At 45.2% G+C, this 21,186-nt stretch overlaps 1 protein-coding gene across 5 annotated transcripts in view; it reads left to right on the plus strand.

The window, feature by feature from the left end:
• Nucleotides 1–12,386: 12,386 nt before the first annotated feature.
• LOC307204738 (uncharacterized protein) overlaps nucleotides 12,387–21,186 on the plus strand; it is a 44,778-nt gene continuing 35,978 nt past the window's right edge. The window contains exon 1 of one of the 5 annotated variants that reach the window (XM_079956611.1): nucleotides 12,387–12,408. Coding sequence is in view for 1 of the 5 variants with exons in the window: in XM_079956607.1 (XP_079812733.1) it covers nucleotides 12,663–12,752 (90 nt within the window). In the remaining 4 variants the exon portion in view is untranslated. Of the gene's footprint in view, nucleotides 12,409–12,592; nucleotides 12,753–12,829; nucleotides 12,912–13,470; nucleotides 13,561–15,241; nucleotides 15,346–21,186 lie in introns of those variants that run through there. The other 4 variants (XM_079956607.1, XM_079956608.1, XM_079956609.1 and 1 more) reach the window with 4 other exon arrangements.

A 21,186-nucleotide genomic window follows, 5' to 3' on the forward strand; every position in this document is an offset into this window, starting at 1 on the left:
TTAGCTGCTATGAGACTCCTTAAGGTAGTGATAAAGCGGGATATCAAATCCAAACTCCTCCTCCTCCTCCTCATCCTCCTCCTCCTCCTCCTCCTCCTCCTCCTCCTCCTCCTCCTCCTCCTCCTTCTTCTTCTTCTTCTTCTTCTTCTTCTTCTTCTTCTTCTTCCTGCCACACGGAGCTACCACAGCACTGACTGCGACATGGTCAATCCCTGGTGGTGAGCAAAGAGGACCTGTAGCCAATCTAAGGTTCTGCACTTTGGCAGGAAGAACCAGCTGCACCAATATAAGTTGAGGGACACTGGTTTGCTGGTAGGGAAAAGGATCTAGGGATCTTAGTGGACCACAAGCTTAACATGAGTCAACCTGAGAGTGATGCAGCAGCAAAAAATGCTAATTCTCTTTCAGGCTGCAACAACAAAGGTGTCCAGATGAATGGAAGACAATAAGACAATGAAATTCAAGACAGTAACAATTTATTGTGCATTTATTCATAATCCTTTTTTCCCTTTTATTCCATTCTCTTCCAGTTCTTTTTCTTCTTGACACGTGGAGTTACACAGAGAGTAAATCATATATCTTAAGGAACGGAAAAGCCCAAAATTCCGTGAAATCTTTTGAGGCAAAATAATGTTAACAATTTTCGGATCTCTCTGTCCCCTGCTCTGTCTTTTGCCAAAACAAAGGTGCCAACCCTGTGCCCGCAAGTTGTTGAGCCTTCCCACTTTCCCCCAGGGCGTATCTTCTGAGGTCCTGCAGGAGGAAAGAGCATTTCAGAGTCAGGGGCCAGTCTGGGCCAAAGCGGCCCCCACCACAGAGTCCCTGGCACTTCTGGACCATGAGGGGTTGCCATCTTTGGTCTTGGACCAAATTGGGGGCCAAACAGGCTCTGTGCCCCAGAAATGGGGCAGTCCGTTGGGTAAGGGATGGGGGGACGACAACCCTGAAACCACCCCGGATACCATAGGGACACTTACACTGAGAAGGTGGAGGAGGGAGAAGAAAGTTGGATTCTGCAAGGGTGTGACGAAGAGGAAGAAAGAGCCTGTGAAGGGAAGTCAAAACAAAGGACATACTTCTCTCTTCTCCTCCTCCTCCTCCTCCTCCTCCTTAGCCCCACTCAGCACGGCCTCCAACATCCTGTGCAGGATGGCACTCATCATGTCAGAGGTGAATTTGGGCCTCATCGTGCTGCAGAGATGAAAGGGAGAGGGTTAGAGTCTCCCTTGCCCCCTTCTCCCTCCCGCCTGCTCTTTCCCCCTGGAGTTCTGCCCCCCCCACCCACAAACCCATCCACGCCAAAGACCCCACTCACCTTAGCTGGAGGAGAGCCTCCAAGGCAAGGGCCAGGGTCAGGGGCCAATCCCTGAAGTGCTCCAAGGGCCCCAAGATGTCCTGGAAAAGAACAGGGGAGGAAAATCAGCTCCGACCCCAAACACCAGGCTTGGCTTTGCAGGGGAATGGCAACCCCATGGCCTAAGCCGGCAGGGTCCTCCTCCCTGCAGATGCACAACCCCTTCCCCCCACCTCCCTGTGGGGGTCCCTCACCCCCCCCATCACTCACCAGAAATTTTTGAGTCGTCTCCTCCTTGGAGCACTTCAGGGATCGGAGCCCCCTGAGCTCAGCTGCCTGGCAGCTCTCGATGACCCCCAGGATGTAGCGCTGTTCATCCTCCAGCAGCTGAAATGGAAAAGTCAGACTGTCAGTTCCTTGTGAGGGGAGGACTTCTCCGCATCTGAGAGTGCAGAGTGGGGGGCAAAGAGCCCGGGGGCAGGGGGGGCAGGTCTGAGGGATCCAGTCCCTGCTCTTGTTTTCTGTAATACTGTTATGGAATAATCTATTTATTTGTAACAGTATTGTAAGTTACTTTGAGACCTTTGGGTAACACGTGACTAGCAAATCTAATAAATAATAATAATGTCACCATCATTATCATCATCATCATCTGGGCCTTGGGACTCTCCCCATGTCACACACTCTTACATCCCTCATTAGCCTTACTTTGGACCCTCCTTGGGTGTTTTTGCCTGGTTGGAATCTGTCCTTGAACTCTGATACAGATCCTTGCCTGCATGAATGGCATATAATAGTGGCTCTGTGTTTGTAGAAAGTAGCCTACTGTACAAATGTTAATTTTACATTCTTAGCCCTACCCACTTTCACCTCTGGCCCCATCCACCCCTGACATGTGTTCATTGCAAAATGGTCCAGAAAGGAATGAAGCCCTCAAGCTAAAACTTCCTTCTCCTCTGGAGTAGACAATACTGAGCTAGATGGACCAACAGTGGGTGACTCAGTGCAAGTTAGTTCCTTTTGTTTGTGAGCAACTTCTACAGGCAAATTGTGCATGAATTTGTGATGGTGTCTTAACATACCAAACAGTCCAACTGCAAAGGCATGTCAGCATAAAAGGATCTTTAAGAGAAGCTTGAAAGTCAAAAGCAAGGAAGCCTGTCAAATCTCTTTTGGAAGAGATTCTGAGGCTGGTCTGTAACCCCGGGGGACAACAGGCAGTGCCCCTCCATATGATCTCCATGATTAAGCTGGGATATAAGGGCTCAGGTGGCCCTTAAGATATCCTGGACCCAGGTTCTTTGATGGGCAGTTGTATATCAACACAAGAAACTGACCCGGTAGGATATAGGCAACCAGTGCTGATGTTCTGGAAGCAATGTCACATGCTGTCAGCTGTCTGCCTGAAATGGCTCAGGAGAAACATGCTACTCTCTGGAATCCATAACATCTTTTCCTACTGAAGGCCAGTTGAAAATTACGCTCTATGAGCCTGTTGAGCTGCTGCTATTTCCACTTGCTGACCCAAGGTAAGTTTTTGGGGAGAGGATGGTCAGCTGCAAAGGGACAAGCATAATCAAGGCAAATTCAATCTGCTTATAACAGGCTATGCCTCCCTCAATTTTGCTAGCAGGATTTCAGTCAGAAGTATCCAGCTGTGCATGTTCCACTGCTTGAATTCATCTAACTTTCCTAGTAATCAAACAGGCCGCCTTTCCAGTTCTTCGTTTCTAAACTAAACCAAAGGCGAAGAGGCATATTGTGGATTTCTCGGAGAGCCAGCAGGTGGCTACCTTTCCACATTAGCAGTTTGGGATTAAGTTTATGCTTTGCTGGCAAATAATTTCCCTTTTCAACAGGGACTAAGCAAACAACCCAGTCAAATTTAAGCCTTTTTAAGCCCTATTTATTTCCACTGGAGACTTTTCAGCATGAATTTCTTGGTAAACATTTGTAGAATCAAGTAGCAAATCAAGGGATGGGGGTGGAGATCCTATTCAGTTCTCATTTTAGGAGAACCCTAATTCTATTATTATTTTTTATGTCCTGAAACTATTCTCAGAATTTGTACTTCTCAAAATTCTGCAATGCAGTTCTCCAGCCAAATCATGTGTACAAAAATGTATTTACTAAGGTAAAGTGTGCATAAAAATGCATTTATTTGGTAAAAAATGCATTTATTTGGTAAAAATAGCACACAAAGATATATTATTTTGCTGTACAGAAAAGTGCTTGAAGAAACAAACAGGTGTCAAGGAGCATGCTGGCAGTAAAGCACACCATTCAGAGTTAAAGTTAACTATTAGCAAAAGCTCAATCTTCACAGACTTGGCTGCATGAGCACAGCAGCTCATCCCTGGTAGGTCTGAACCCATGAATCAGTTGCCAAGACTGAAAGCCCCTGTCTCCCTACAAAAAGCCCTCCATGGCTTTTCCCAGGCAATCAGAGACTGGGCCAGCATGCAGTCTTCCACTGCTCCGCCTGTTTATGCCCTCTGCTGGTTCTGGGAGACAAGGTAGGAGAGGAGCTTGTTGAAGCAGGAGGAGGAGACACCCATGACACCTCTGCCTCCCCATCACCTGCTTCAGCTTTGAATTGGGCCTGGCAACTAATGGGCAGCCAGTGCAGAGTCGGGTCAAGCAGATCTTGCCTGATATTAGCTCCATGTGGGAAAACAGATAAGGACCATGCAGAGGCATTTTAAGTCTACCAGTAACTGTAGGACGTGAACATAAGTAGAGTCCCAGTGGATCAGACCAAAGGCCTGTCTAGGCCAGCATCCTGTTTCTGAAAGAGGCTAACGAGATGCCTAAGGGAAACCCACAAGCAGGGCATCTGCTGGCCTTTAGCTAAGTGGAATTTCTACCTACTTCTGCATCAGTAGAAAAGGCCTACTGCCTTCAAGTGTTGCTCATGGGCCTTCCAGAGAAGTCTGTTTGGCCACTGAGTGAAATAGGATCTTGAATTAGGTGGACATTTTGGTCTGATCCAGCAGGGGTCTTTTTATGTTCATGAACTGAAATGCTCCAATCTTCATGGCTGGCCACAGATCCACAAACAACCAGGACTGGCATCCGTACAACATGAAAGTGAAACAATGTTTGTTTCAGTTAAAACCTTCTGGTTTAAGTATATTGCACTGCTAAGGTGGGGAAACATTCCCAAAGTAAAGCCGAAACTCAACTGTCACATTGCCAACTAATGTGATTATTACAATGTCATGGCGGCTTTGAAGTTAGCTCTAAATCCTGGGAACAAAAAATAATAATAATGAATCTTAACTTCTAGTTATAAATATGTTTCTTTTACAGAGGAAGGAGGGCAAAGTTTGAACTGTGCCCCATTTGTACCCCAAATGTAAGCAGAAGTAAAAGGCTGTTCACAACACCAAGCAACACAGATGGTATTGAACCCCTAAATATATTGTAATCATCTTCATGGTGTGAAAGATTGGTCAAAGGTGAAAAAGAGAGGAAAGCCTACAACATTTGAGGCTCTTTTAGTTTAGATAAAATATGAGTAAGAGGAAGCATGGATGGCTTATGAGAACATGAGAACATGTTGACATTCAATGAAGCTGAATACTGGAAGACTCAGGACAGATGGGGAAAAGTACTTCTGCATGCGACAAACCTAGACAGCATCTTAAAAAGCAGTGACATCACCTTGCCAACAAAGGTCCGTATAGTAAAAGCTATGGTTTTCCCAGTAGTGATGTACGGAAGTGAGAGCTGGACCATAAAGAAGGCTGATCGCCGAAGAATTAATGCTTTTGAATTATGGTGCTGGAGGAGACTCTTGAGAGTCCCATGGACTGCAAGAACAAACCTATCCATTCTTAAGGAAATCAGCCCTGAGTGCTCACTGGAAGGACAGATCCTGAAGCTGAGGCTCTAATACTTTGGCCACCTCATGAGAAGAGAAGACTCCCTGGAAAAGACCCTGATGCTGGGAAAGATGGAGGGCACAAGGAGAAGAGGACGACAGAGGACCAGATGGTTGGATAGTATTCTCGAAGCTACCAGCATGAGTTTGACCAAACTGCGGGAGGCAGTGGAAGACAGGAGTGCCTGGCGTGCTCTGGTCCACGAAGAGTCGGACACGACTAAACGACTAAACAACAACAACTTCTGCATGCAGCACATACTGTAGTTAAACTATGGAACTCATTCCCACAGGAAGAAGAAGAAGAAGAGTTTGGATTTGATATCCCGCCTTTCACTCCCCTTCAGGAGTCTCAAAGCAGCTAACATTCTCCTTTCCCTTCCTCCCCCACAACAAACACTCTGTGAGGTGTGTGGGGCTGAGAGACTTCAAAGAAGTGTGACTAGCCCAAGGTCACCCAGCAGCTGCATGTGGAGGAGTGGAGACTCAAACCCGGTTCCCCAGATTACAAGACTACCGCTCTTAACCACTACACCACACAGGAGGCATTGATGGCCACCAACATGGATGACTTTAAGAGAGGGCTAGACAATTTCATAGAGGTAAAGGCTGCCAATGTCCTACCTCTGTTGTTAGGGGGCAGCATGCCTCTGAATGCCAATTGCTGGAAAATAACAAGCGGGGAAATAGAACGGATGAGCCTGGGAAAACCTTCCACGATCAAGGTATCTCCCCTTCCAGGTAAGTAATGTGCTGCCTTTGGCACACTGAAGTGGATGATTCAATAAGACCCTGGTTAATGAACAGCTGTGTCTGTGTGGAGCTGGAGCAATAATATATGTTGAACGTGTTCTTCTGTGCTGTAATGGTTGATTCTCCCTCTACCAAGAGTTTATCTGAGAAGACCTCCTACAAAATGGACGAGTTGCTCTAAGTGTCCAGTGCTTCTGGTTGACCTTCTTCTTCTTTGGCGACCACTCGTAGCCAACTAAGATTGTCTTCCATGAAAATGGTCTTAACAGTGACTCCGTAAGTGAGAACAGTGGGGACATAGGTTTCTGGGCGGGAGTTGGTCACGGTGAGGGTTTGCCAAACGTGCCTTCCTCCTAGCACGTTTCTCCCTTTTGTCCTGAGTTCGAGCATCTTCAAAGTCCACTCTGAGCAGAACGAGCCCACCCATGAGGCAAGGTGAGGCAGCAGGATTCACAGGGCCAACAGATCCAGCCTCCCAAGAAATGCATTGCCCGTTGCTGCTGCCACTCTACAGTGGCCTCTTTAAAAAAAAAACAAAAAACAAATATTGAATGGTTTTATATTACAAAAAACAATACAGCCATACTACCACTCAATATAATTAAGAAATAAAAATTACATACATCGATATTTAGTTTGTTATTTTTTATTTACCATCTTATTTCCTCCCAAACATTGCATACAACAACACACATATGTGCAGACACCCACACACCCACACCCGCACAGAAAATGACAATAATGAAAGTAAATATTTTCCCCCTTTTATCTTCCAAAATCTTTTCTTCAACTTTGACTTCCTGTCAAGTCCCTTTGCATATGTTTTATCTTACATTTGAATGTACACAAAACAATAAACTTTTCTATATAATTTTTCTAATACATTCTGAAAACATAATAAATCCTTAATCACTCTACAGTGGCCTCTTGGCGAATAGGAGGCACTGATGTAGATATTTATTCCCCCTTGTGTCTGATGTAGATCTTCACTCACCAGCAAATCCCTGGCAGAAGGCAGGTACCATTTTGTGGTCCTCCTAAGGCAGGGGTCAGCAAACCTTTTCAGCAGGGGACCAGTCCACTGTCCCTCAGGCCTTGTGGGGGGCCGGACTGTATTTTGAAAAATAATAATGAACGAATTCCTATTCCCCACAAATAACCCAGAGATGCGTTTTAAATAAAGGCACACAATCTACTCATGTAAAAACACATTGATTCCCGGACCGTTTGCGGGCCGGATTTAGAAGGCGATTGGCCTGGATCCGGCCCCCGGGGCCTTAGTTTGCCTACCCATGCCCTAAGGTGCCAAAATGTCTTGGGATGGCCCAGGATGCTGGATGGGGAGGGGGACAACTTTGGTCTGATCCAGCAGGTTCTGCTTTTGTTCTTATGAGAAAGTGGACATATTCACAGTTCTGAGCTGTGTTAAATAAACAGATTATTTTCCAGTGCCTCTGTACTTAGCCCAGGTGGCAGTAAGGTGAGAGAGGAGGGCTTATCTCCCTAGGTGCCCAGCCTCCCTCCTCAGCTGAAACCCCCCTGAAAATAGTCTCCAAAAACAATTAGGCTTGAAAGCAGACTCCTATTGGAGCCAGTGAGATTTTTACCTCCCCAAGTCTAATTATTATTATTATTATTATTATTATTATTATTATTACATTTATATATAACCTTTCTTCCAAGAAGCTCAATGTGGTAAAAATTGTTCTCCCTCTCCACAGTTTGTCCCCACAACAACAGCAGAGGCTGAGAGATACTGGCTAGTCCAAGGTCCCTCAGTGAGCTTCATGGCTGTGGGGGGGATTTGAACCCTAGTCTCCCAGGTCCTACCTAGTCCAACACTCTGGTGCTGTGGTGGGGGAGGACGGAATTTGTCCTCGGAGCGTTGCAGCACACAAATAAGAGTTTGCCCTTAACTCCCCAGCTTTAAGCTTAAATAAATATCCCCCCCATACGTTAAGGAGGCTTTGAAACATGAACTCCAGTGGAAGCTTGGCTGCATCCATATTATGTATTTAAACCACTCAGAAACCAGGGAACTTGTGTGCTGTCAAGATACCAGACGACAACCCCATATATGTTGCTCTTTGAAGGAAGATCTTCGTGGGAACATTTGCTCAGGAGTTCAGCGATGCTCCCTCAGAACCTCTCTTCTGCAAAAAAAAACTCTGCACATGCTCTGACACTCAAGATTCTGTTGAAATGGAGCAATGTGAGCCATTCTAGAAGCTTGGGGAGGGGTGGAGAGAGAGAGAGAGAGAGGATTCCCAGAGTTTCCTGGGGGAAAAGGTTGACTTTTCAACCACTCTGGGAACTATAGTTCTGCGAGCGCAACAGGGGACTCCTACCAACTATCAACAAACTACATTTCCCAGGATTCTCTGAGGAAAGCCATGGATGTTTGAAGTGGTATGATACTGCTTTAAATGTATAGTTCAGATGGGGCCTAAGTCCCTTGGGTACTCCTATGTGCCAAGAGACTTAAGGAACTGAAATAATGGCTTGTGAATACCGTGACTTATTGCTTTTTTAATCCTTAGGAATGGCCAAAGTGAAACTGGGTGGCTGGTGGAAGTCGAACCTGGTAAGAGGGAAGAATTACTGGAGAGGTGAAACTGGGTCTTTGGCAGCTTAAGCAAAGAGGGGGAAACAGCATGTGTTATATCAGTATGTAGCTCAATTTTAGTACAGCAGCAGAATTGGCATTTTCTTGAAGGGATTATGGGTGACTGTACTCAGATGACCTCTACAAAGGAATTCAGCTAACGGGGAGTCATAAGTTCCTAAAAAGAACGGCAATTTTAAACCTGCAGACTCCCCTCATCTGCTCGCGCTATGTGCTTGACAGGTTATTCCAAGCACATTATGTGCTTGTCTGAAACTCTCTGCAGGCTTACATCCTAAAGATGTAAGAACACTAATCAGAATCTTTGCTACTGTCAGATTAAGGCTCTTGTTCAGAACTCCGTGCGTTCTTGTGGGTTTTTCTTTCTTTTCTAAATCCTTTTGAATTCCTTGTCAGACAGATTTCCCCCCACCAAAAAAAAAAAAAAAAAAAAACACATCCAACTTGTATTAACATTGACAATCACAGGGGGATTTAACTGTGAGAGCTGAGAAAAATCACAACTCAACTTCTCTTTCAAAATTCAGATTAAGGGCTGAGAAGAAGGGCTATGTTTCATAAAATGCCATTGTCAGATGACAGCAGTTTGGTAGCCAAAACAAAATAAAGTGTATTTTGAACGATAGCCCTTGCACAGCAGGTGCAAGTCCGAAACTGTGTTGCTGGTTATACACCATCAACAGACAATGGGGAGAGAAAGTTAAATAATTGTAAGTTTTAAGAACTCCTTTTGATCTTTGTGTTTTCCTCCTCCCTCCCTTTTCTTTTTCCTTGTATGCCATGTCTTTTCTTATTATTATTTTTATTGATTTTCATGGCTAACAAAGGCACATATAGCACCTCCGTTTTCAGTTTGTAGAGTCCTGTCTACAAGTCAGTTACGTTTGGTGTGACACACTGCTATCATAGGCATTGTGGAGTTGCGGGGGAGAAAGATGTGGGGAGAGATTAAGTTATTTTGAGATTAAGAGCCTGAGGGAATAGCCTGAGGGAAGGGACATCTACATCTGCACCATATATTTAAAGCAGAAGATTCAATCTCTAGCTGGCAGGCAACTCTAGTTGAAACTGGGTAGGTATAGAAGTTTGAAACACAGCAAGATCATTCCTGCGCCCCTCCATTTCAAGTCATATGCTATACAGACCAGAGAGAGGGCAGGGATTTCTTCTTCACACAATGCCCATTTCCTGATTTGTTTCCCTGTGCTGAAATCCAATTCACTGAAGCTGTCATCTGAGCACGTGCAATGGTTATCTGAAATGTACACACCTCATCTTAACTGACGCTTCCATTTTCAGATTGGATGGAAGCTGGTTTGAGGGAAAGTACATAGTTTTTTGGGGTTTTTTTTGTTTTTAACACATTTTTATTAAAGATTTATTAGTTTACAAAAGTATGTGCAATGTCTCTTTTTTCAAGTTACATTTTCTACAGATCAGTTTCATTTGTTGGAGACATTAGTGTTACATTAGGAAGAAAAGGGGGAAAGAGGTGGAGGGGGGGCATGGTGAGTGGGGGTGGGGTGGCAATGCTTCTATTCTACTTAATGTATGTGTGGGGTTTTGTGTCAGCGTCGCTTGTGCTGGTCCTCTTCACTATTTGATTGTGTTCCTTTGGTGGTGAGAGAGGTTGGGGTTGGCCTAGGGTGCAGCTGTTTGTTTGTGACTGGTTGTGGTGAAAGTTGTTTTCATGTGTGAGTGGGGTGGGAGTACATAACTCAGTTGATTATACAGTGGTACCTCAGGTTAAGTACTTAATTCGTTCCAGAGGTCCGTACTTAATCTGAAACTGTTCTTAACCTGAAGCACCACTTTAGCTAATGGGGCCTCCTGCTGCCGCTGCACTGCCGGAGCCCGATTTCTGTTCTTATCCTGAAGCAAAGTTCTTAACCTGAAGCACTATTTCTGGGTTAGCGGAGTCTGTAACCTGAAGCATATGTAACCTGAAGCGTATGTAACCCGAGGTACCACTGTACAGAGGTCAGCAAACTTTTTCAGCAGGGGGCTGGCCCACTGTCCCTCAGACCTTGTGGGGGGAGGACTATATTTTGGAGAAAAAATGAACAAATTCCTATGCCCCACAAATAACCCAGAGATGCATTCTAAATAAAAGGGCACATTATACTCATGTATAAACACGCTGATTCCCGGACCATCCGCAGGCCGGATTTAGATGGTGATTGGGCCAGATCTGGCCCCCAGGCCTTAGTTTGCCTACCCATGTGATAGAACATGAGAATCTTAATCTCAGGGTTGTGGGTTTGAGCCCCAAGTTGGGCAAAAGATTCCTGCATTGAAGTGGGTTGGACTAGATGACATTCGTAGTCCCTTTCGGCTCTACAATTCTATGAATCCATGAGTATTTCTCAAGAAGCTACAGGGTACCTATTGACCGTGGCTAACATCCAGTGTACTTAGCGGTGGAAGCATGCTGGAGCCAGAGCAAGTGGTAATGTGTACGCAGCCATGATCAGCTAGCAGATGATGGGGAATATTTTGCCTGAGACTGTCAACATGACTGGGCTAAACGGACAAATAATCTGACTTGGGGTGGGCAGAGGTTGATTAAGATCTATTGGTGTATCATCAAATGACTTGCTACAGTTCTGCAAAGGATTTTGCCTCCACAATATTTGAGCAATTAGTACGTAAACTTTATTAGCCCAGTTAATCCAAACATAAATTTTATTAATTTCCCCCGCCCCTCCACACTGGAGATCAAAGCCGTTTTGTGCATGCTCAAAGCATCAAACAGGCTAATAATGCACCAGGCCTGTGTTTTTCATTATACGGTGCTAGTTTTGACAGCGATGTGGCGCTGAAGGGGGAAACATTACTTTAGGGTTTGTTTTTTTATCCATTGTATTAGAAAGGCAAGAATACAATTATTAAAATATCACTTATGTGCTTTGATTCACAGAACAAATAAAACAATAGTTTATTAAGTAGGCTACTGCGGCTTTGAGCAATTTTTAAGTGGTCCATGGCCATGCACACATAGAAGTTTGGAAGCTGCTTCCTCCTGTAACTTAGGAACATAGGAAACTGCCTTATACCAAACATAGGAGCCAATATTTGAGGGGGTCAACTCCCCCCCAAGTTGAAGGCCATTGCCATTCGAATGGTGTGTGCATGCCAAGTCATGTGATTAATTATTCAAGGCGTTGGTTACCTGAGCCCCCCCCCCCATATTTTAGTCAAGTTGGTGCCCCTGATACCAAGCCAGAGCGAGTCAACATTGAGTGGCAGTGGGTCTCCAACATTTCAGGAAGGTAATCTCTCTTAGTTCTACCTGAAGATGCTGAGGACTAAACCTGGACCCCCATGTTCCTTTGACAAATATTTATCAGAGCTGAAGGTGGAAGTCCAATAGATACCTGTTTTGTTTGTCCCTGTAAGACAAGGCAAGCATTGGGTAAGGTAGATCATTTTGGACAGTTCTTCAATAGGGCAGGGAGATCCTCAGCTTGGTAATTAAGACTGTAACAGCTGCTGGACTTATAGGGGTGACTGCAAAAATAAATAAATCTCCTCCTCTGATCTTAACTTTTTTTCTTTTCAAAGTGGACTGGCTCAGTTGTGGAAAACTGGCTTTGGGGATTGGATGGGAAGAGAAGGGAAGAAAGAGAACCCTTTATAGACCTCTTTTTTGGTGGTGGTGGTGTTTTGACGACACCACACAACAACAACAACAACAACAACCATCCATGAGTTTCTCCCACGAAATCAAGGCTGCTGGCTGTGTGCAGCTCCCACGCCCAGAAATCTTCCTGGGACCTAAATGGTGTCTGAGCAAAGGGAGGAAAAAACTCAACTTTCCCCATCGTCTTCCACCCATCCCTGCTGCAGGTGATACACACCCTGAGGGTGTTTTGTGCGGTTTTTTTTGGGTGGGGTGGGGGGAGTTTAGAGCGAAGAGAAAGGAGATGAGGGGAGGGAGAACAGGAGGAGAGAGTGAGTGGAGGAGGAGGAAAGGGGGAATGAGAGAGAGAGGGCGCAGAAGGAGGACCAATCTTGGGAGGGAAAGGTATTAGGAACAGCTGCTCTAGCTCTTGCTCCCGCTCCCTTCCCAACGCACAAACCCGCTCCAGGAGCCAACAAGCATGGGCAAAAGTCCCCCTTTACCCCTGAGATCAGGCTGGCTCCATCTGCTGACAGCGGCGGCGTTCTGCATCTGGGGGTCAGAAGCCAAGGTAACCCCGTGGGGATGTTTACGTGGTGGTGGGCAGGCGGGAGGGGAGGGGAGGGGAGGGGGTGCTCTCTTTCGGGTCCCCCTCCTTCCTTCCTTCTGGGTAGATTTCTCCCTCTTAGTGAGGGGTGGCGGGGCACCCTTAAAACTCCCAACTCCAGCGGTAGGTGATGCGTGGGGAGTGGGGGGGGGGCTAATAACGCCGAGCCACAAAGTGTGGGGTTGGTGCGTAATTGCGTTTTCTCTTCAACCGGGGGGGGGGGACGGGGAGTGGGGGGGGGGTTGGTTGGTGGGTTGGCTTGTCCAGACATGCCAGGATGTTTTTGTTTTTCCAGCGAGTGGTGGTTGTGCTGGGGGATCGGGAAGAGAAGGAAACGCTTTGATTTGCAAATTGTGCCCATGTGTGAAAAAAAAAAAAAAAAGGTGGGTGGAGAGCGGGAGGCGGCTACCGCCTTTCAAGTCAGCGAGGGGAGATGTTTATGATTTTCTCTGCCCCAGAGTGGAGAGCAGCGTACACGATCGCCTTTTATTCTCACCCCGTTGACTCTGGTCTTTTTCTGTTTTTTTGGTTTTTTAAACTATGCTACGCGGAAAATTTGGAGACGGGGGGTAGGCTATAGAGCAAGGACAGACGAGTGTGTTTTCCTCTTTGATCTGTCACGTGTACCCCTCCCCTCTCTCCCTCCCTCCCCCGCCCGCCCGCCCCGCTCTCCTTTTAATTAAGTTGCAAGGAAGGACCTGACCACCTCATATCTAAAAGGCTTTTCACGCTCTGGAATCGGTGCCTTAGATGGAAATCCCGATTAAAACAGGTGAGGGGCGGCGGCGAGGCAGAGCTGCTCAGATGAGCCTGTTGAGCTGATTAATTTGGTCCTCTGGCCACAGATAACAGAGGATGGCTTTTGCTTTGTTTTCAGGGACTTGGAGGTCTGAAACTGTACCTGCTACCTCCTGCCTTCCTCCTACTTTCCCTTTGTAGGCAAACAGGTGCTTCAGGCTTTTGTACAGTTGCAAAAACCTGTGTGATCTGTTTGATTGCTCTTCTCACACTGTTGCTGTCAACGTGGAGTGAAGTCTGTTGCTCACCAGGTATTTTGGTTTCCATTATCCCTGACTGTAAGTCATGCTTTATGAGGCTAATCAGGGGCGGACATAGGTCATCTTTTGTAACATGGCGCCCTGTGCAAGGCCAAAATTTGGCACCCCGAAATGGATTTCCCCCCCAAGTTTGCACCCCTTGGCTTGGTGCCCTTTGCAGAGGAACAGCCTGCACCGCTCTAAATCTGGCGCTGGACCAGTGAAGTGAGGAGTTGAATAACATCTGAAGGGCCACTGGTTCTCGATTCCTGTCTTTAAAGAGATTGTAAGAGGCAAGTGTCATAGGCTAAGCATTTGTTCCATCGCTAAAATTTGGCAGTGAAAATGGCAGGGTTCGTGAGTGTGTGTGTGTTTAATTTTTATGCCATGTTACATTTCCAATAAGGCTTTCAGAGGCAACAGAAATAAAACATTACAAATAAAAATCAAAATACAATAAAGATCCACGTTTAAAGCAGCACGATTAACAGGAAAAGCTACAGTTCCCAGGATTCTTTGGGGGAAGCCATGTGCTTTGAGGGTGTGTTGGGTGTGCTATAAAATGTATGGTGTGGATCAGCCTACGTTCCATTGGTGCATATCATTTTGTCAACAGAACAAGTGTACTACTAAATTACTTTAACTTAGCTCTACCTTGGACCTAATGGTCCAAACTATAAATGATGTTGATTACATTTTTAAAAAATAAATATGCAGATTAATTCATGTAAACAATAACCTCGGGGAAGCCTTAACAACTTTGGGACTGTGAGGAGTAAAATTTTAACTCTTTTCTATCCCTGACATGCTCCTGACAAAAATCCTCACTCCAAAGCTGCTGTTTGCATTTGTAGTGTCCATTGGCCCTGTTCAGATGAAATGGTAGAAGCAGCTTCCGAGAGCCAATTTTGTCAGGATTTGGAAAGAAAGAGTTAAACTCCACTCCCCAGGCCGAAGAAATATCCCTGTTCAGGCTTCCCCCTCTGCTACTGTTGATATAAACAAGCACACATGTCAATTGCATTAGCACAAGTAACACCTTGTCTCCATTGGCCTAAAGTTCCTTGATTTTGACCATGTATGCATAGGAACTCATTGGGTCTGCCTCAAGGGCACAACCTGCTTTAAGTTTCTAGAGCTGAATTTATTATCCCAGAGGAGAAAGTGAGTGAAGTATTATTGGGTGGTAACTGAAGTTGTGTTTCTTTGCTGTCAAGGGTCAGAGTCTGGATTATATTTTCTGAAGGGTTGTAAGGTTTACTAATACGACTTGGTGTGAGAGACTGAATCAGTTTATCGTGAGAGGATGTTTAGGGCCCACCCAATTTTTTTGATTGTACGTTGTTTCAAACTGTTTTTTAAAATTGTGTTTAAATTGTTGTGATCTGTCCCATTAACCTGCCCCAAGACCTTAGCGTGAAGAACAGATTAACAACAACCAACTATGTTCAACCGGGTGGGAGATGAGAAGGGAACATTTATATTGCTGTCTGTATGATGCTGTATTGCCCTAGATAGAGGTGGGTGAATTAACTGGTTGTATTTAATGCTGCCTAGGATTTTTTGTGTGCCAGATGTTAGCCTTGCAACAAATAGCTGGCTGCGTACTAGCTGTATTATGGGTACTGTGGTAGTTGGGAATAGTTGAGGGTGAGGTTTGTGTGCAGAGGACTGCCAATGATGTATTTGGGAGATGTTTTTGTGGGTGGGTGACGTGTGGGTGCAGCTCCTACCTCAGTTATTTTGTTTACCCACGAATGGAGTTTGTGCTGTTTTTTCATATTTGATTTTTATTTTTTACTTTTTCTGTTTAAGAGAACATTGTATTCCCCTTCACAGAGCTACAATTCACAGTCACCTAAGAAGCCACAGTTCCCAGGATTTTTTCCAGGGAACTCATTGGCTTTGAATGCGCATTGCACTCTATCAAGCGTCCATATGACTGGACAGATGGCTTTTGAAGAGGAGAAAGTAAGCAGTCTGAGGTCTTTTTTTGGCCTTCATGGTTTTGACAAGAAATAACATTGGCTTTTTCCTTTTAAGACTTCACAAGCCATTAATCTTGTGGCTGTGAAGTTTTCTTTCTTTTTCTTTTTCTTTGTTGGAAACACAATCATTTTGAGTCATGAATATGATTTCAACATTGGTCTGTTTAAAGACCATTGCACAGCTTTGCAGCACACCTAAGCATGGTTCTGAGAGCTAAAAAATTAGTTTCTGTCAGAGCCTTCTGATAGAACTCCCTATCCCTATTCAGACAAAAAAAGTATAATTTCCTGCCTTGGAGCTTTGATTGGACAAACCACTAAGCCTGCAAATTTATTTGTAAAAGATTTATTGGCTAGGCCTTCTTCCCACAGAGGTGGTAAACCTGTGACTGGACTTTACTACTTTCAGTTGCAGGCAGGGACGCATATGATAGGATGTGAGGGTGATCTGGCAGTGACATCTGTCACCCCACTGATCGCCAGGGTTGGTTTGGCTGATCTGACTGGCTAGGCAGGTGTCCCCACCCTCCTTCCCTGCTCCATGTGTGTCCCTCCCAAAACTGCGAGCTCGGTGGAAGAGGAAGACCATCCCAGATAGAAGGAGCCTACTGTTTTTCAGTCAAGGGTGTACGATAGAATGTGCCTCCATGTAAAAATAAAAATCCTTTGTGTGCACAGAAAGCTAGCAGATCAGGGAGAAGACATGGTCAGAAACTCCCCCCCCCGAAAGGCTACTGTTCTGTATGCATGGAGTTTTATATAACTGAACTTTCATTTATGAGAGTCCTCATCTGCATATCTAGGAAAACTGTAGCCCCCCCCCCCTCACGGGGCTAGAATTTGCAGTTCCCTTAGCAGACTACAGTTCCCATGATTCTTTGGAAAAGTCATTGGCTATAAATATTGCATGGATCTGCCTGTTATTGCACAAGAGAATACATAAGCAGGTTTCTGGCTGTTGCAAATAGATTGTGGAATCTTCTACACAACAAGTTTCGGCTAGGACAGCTGTTGTGCTGGATACCCATCCACTAGTTTGCGCAAGTCTGTATAGCACCCTTCCCCAAGTTGATGCCCTCCAAGTGTTTTGGACTGTAACTCCTCACTGGTGGAGACTGTCATATATGATAACACTGTACACCCCAATCTTATATATGTGTACTTGGCAGTAAACTCAGTCAAGCCTATTCCCAGGTGCATTGGAGTACAGCCCTAGTTATATCACCTAAATTTGGCTCTGAATATTGTTGCTTGTATATCTTTCCAAATAATCTTTGCTACATGAGCTAGATGGATCCTAATGAAAGATGAGGAACGGCTAAGGGAGCTGGGCATGTTTAGCCTGGAGAAGAGGAGGTTAAGGGGTGATATGATGTCACATAGAGGAGGGAGAAAGGTTGTTTTCTGCTGCTCCAGAGAAGTGGACACGGAGCAATGGATCCAAACTACAAGAAAGAAGATTCCACCTAAACATTAGGAAGAACTTCCTGACAGTAAGAGCTGTTCGACAGTGGAATTTGCTGCCAAGGAGTGTGGTGGAGTCTCCTTCTTTGGAGGTCTTTAAGCAGAGGCTTGACAACCATATGCCAGGAGTGCTCTGATGGTGTTTCCTGCCTGGCAGGGGGTTGGACTCGATGGCCCTTGTGGTCTCTTCCAACTCTATGATTCTATGATTCTATGATTCTAAGATGTATTTGGAGACATCATCAGAGAAACCAGTCTCAAAGAACTTATCACATTCATCCCAGGTCATTGTGAAAATAAATTTGGCCAATAGATTGTACTGTAGAGAGAGGGTATCTCCTGTATGTGCAGAAAGTCCCAGGTCCATGTCTTTGCATCTCCAGGTCGGACCAGGGAAGATTCCTGCCTGAGTCCCTGGACAACCAACAACAAGCCATTGCTTCAGCTTGTGGTTTGTTGAAAGTAAACACACTATTGTTAAGCCACTGGCAGCATTCAGGCATAATGCTAAACCATAGTTTTGGGTTATGTGCAAACCAGACCACTGTGTACAAGACCCAGAAAATCCTGTTGACACCACATACTCAGTGTAAACCCTGACAGCAAGAGTCAGAGTTTATTTCAACCCACTCCTTGCCCAAAAAAATGTCAGGTTAAATTTGTGGCTATACACATATATGCAAACTTGGCCACTGCCCCAAGTCTATTAAGGGAGACCCTCCACACCCCAGGAGAAACAAGTAAGTCCCACAGAGATCCAGTCGGGCTATACACTAGCATATGTATGTAGTTGCATCTTTATAAAAGTGAAAATATCCTCACAATTTGTTTAGATCTGTGGTTCCCAAACTTTTCTTCCCACAGACCATGGGGAAATTGTTGAGGGTTTTAGTGGACCACTTGATGGTTTTTCTGGGTGGAATTCGACTAAGGTTTACTCAGAGTAGACCCATTGAAATTAATGGGCCCAACTTAGCTGTGTTCATTAATTTCAGTACATATGTAGTTGCATACTAACCTCTGCCTGTCGTAGCAATTGCAATTCTCTGCAACTGTATTTTATTGCTTGTTTTGTTTCTTGACTGTTACTTTGCTGTATTTCAAATTGAATTCTGTAGCGTTCAGGTTGTAACACAGCAGAATATTATGTGAGAAGTGGAGGAGGCAATGGATGAACAACTGCAAATCTGTATGAATATTTGATGTGATGGATAGTCTCCTGTCTTCATCCACAAAAACAGCACGGACCACCATTGGTCCACAGACCACAGTTTGGGAACCCCTGGTTTAGATGGTCTGGTGTGGTTTCTCATGCTCACAGTAGCCATATGATGTGGGTTAGGTCGAGAGGTGGGTGATCCTAAGGACACCCAGTGAGGTTGACAACCGAGCAGGAATTTGAAACCAGATTTCTGTATCTATACGTCTCGTTTTCCATATACCATGCTGCCTTAATTAGCAGAAGCAGTGCCATAATTATGGAGCATAACGCTCTCTCTTTTTATGATCATGCCTCAAGGTTCATTCTTCCATCCTCTGCCCCACTGAATGGCTGATTTGAAAACTGGGTCCAATTTATTTTTGGGGAATTCTGTTTTTTATTAAGAAAAATAAAATAAAAATAAAACCACAGTATGTTGTTTCCAGGAGGAGGAAGCACATATGCATAGTTGAAATTAAATGCTTCCTGCTAGCTCCTAAGTGTGGGGCAGTGTGTTATCTAGAGTGCAGGCTTTTAAGAAGCCTGAATTCAAATCCCACCAGGGACATCACTTAGGTAGGGCAGGAAATGCAGTCTCCCCTCCACCTCCTTTCTTTCAGACCACATGCAATGGCTTCTTAAAGGAGTCTGTACCTCTTTCTCCTGCTGTTGTGAACGTAATAGTCACTATAAAGAAGATTGCAGAACTACCGTAAATATATTTGCTAGGGAGTAAGTTCAATTGGAGGGATGCGGGTGGTGCTGTGGGTTAAACCACAGAGCCTAGGACTTGCCGATCAGAAGGTTGGCGGTTTGAATCCCCGCGACGGAGTGAGCTCCCATTGCTCGGTCCCTGCTCCTGCCAACCTAGCAGTTTGAAAGCACGTCAAAGTACAAGTAGATAAATAGGTACTGCTCCAGCGGGAAGGTAAACGGCGTTTCTGTGCGCTGCTCTGGTTCGCCAGAAGCGGCTTTGTCATGCTGGCCACATGACCCGGAAGCTGTATGCCGGCTCCCTCAGCCAATAAAGTGATATGAGCGCCGCAACCCCAGAGTCAGTCACAACTTGACCTAATGGTCAGGGGTCCCTTTACCTTTACCTTAAGTTCAATTGGAGTAAGGGGTGACATGAGAGAAATGTTTCTTTTCTCTTTCTCAAAGCACTAGAACTCATGGACATTTAAAGAAGCTGAATGTTGGAAGAACGTCCTGCAGCACAGTTAAACTATGGCACTTGCTCCCACAGGAGACTGTGATGGCCACCAGCTTAGATGGGTTTAGACAAATTAATGGCGGAGAGGGCTATTGATGGCTGCCGGTCAAGATGGCTATGCTCTGCCTCCACAGTCAAAGGCAGTAATGCTTCTGAATACCATTTGTTAGGAAACGTAGGAGGGGGAGAGTGCTCTTGTGGGTCGTGCTGATGGGTTTCCCATTGGCCACCATGAGAACAGGATGATGGACTATATGGTCTGATCCAGCGGGCTCTTCTTATGTTCGCAGACCCTCCAGGTGTTCTTATTTTCCAAGGACGTCCTTGTTTTAGAGAAGCCGTTCCAGATTCTGATCTGATTCTGGAATGTCCTACTTTTCCTTAGGATATCCCTATTTGCATTGGAGGAAAGTGGGAGGGTATGGAGTTATCCTGTACAGTGGTACCTCGGGTTAAGTGCTTAATTCGTTCCAGAGGTCCGTTCTTAACCTGAAACTGTTCTTAACCTGAAGCACCACTTTAGCTAATGGGGCCTCCTGCTGCTGCCGCGCTGCTGGAGCACAATTTCTGTTCTCATCCTGAAGCAAAGTTCTTAACCCGAGGTATTATTTCTGGGTTAGCGGAGTCTGTAACCTGAAGCGTATGTAACCTGAAGTGTATGTAACCTGAGGTACCACTGTATATGAAAACAATGGTCAGGGTTGATGGGAGTTGTAGTCCAAAACATAGGGCACGGCACAGGTTCCATATCCCGGCCTAAGGCAAAGGATGGGATAAAATGTAAATAACATGAAGCAGAAGAAGGAGAGAGAATGTCGCAAGCAGTCTAGGGCTGGTTGCGGTTGAAGCAAGAGAAAAAGTCTGCTGTGTATTTTTTCCATGACGGATCACTCCCGAGCTCAGTGAAGTATTAAAAAATTTCAACTCCGAAACTATGTCCATCAATTAGCAAAGAATGCAGTCTGATTAATAAAGTCTATGACATTTCAGCTATTAAGTCTGTAAAAGCAACTGGCAGTGGAGCCAGAATCACAGCTTGCCGTACCGAGGTCTCCTGCCAGATCAACCGACCAAATAATGCAAGTTGAATCCGTACAGTAAATGATGCAGCCGGGGCAACAGAATTGGTGCCTTGGCATGCAACTGCTGAAGCACTGTTTATAGCCAGGAAACATTACCACAATTAGGGGGGCGGGCAGGGGAGGAATGGACGCTTCTCTTCCAGTATCTGCTGCTACACTAGTGAACTCTACTAAGCCGTACTGTTTGGGGTTGTATGCAATGTACCACTACCTTGAAATCACTTAGGGGTATAGTTGTGCTAACAGAACATTGTTGCACAAGGGAAAATACAAGTGCATTACCAAAGTTTACTGTTAAGCAGATTACACAACTGTTGTGTTGGATTCCCTTGTTGCACAACCTTTAAATGTTGCAGTCTGCTGGCGCAACAAATGGACATTGGATACAGACCTTTGTACATCTATCCCTATAC

The sequence above is a fragment of the Podarcis cretensis genome (genome assembly GCF_951804945.1).
Source record: "Podarcis cretensis genome assembly, chromosome: 16".
Lineage (NCBI taxonomy): Eukaryota > Metazoa > Chordata > Lepidosauria > Squamata > Lacertidae > Podarcis > Podarcis cretensis.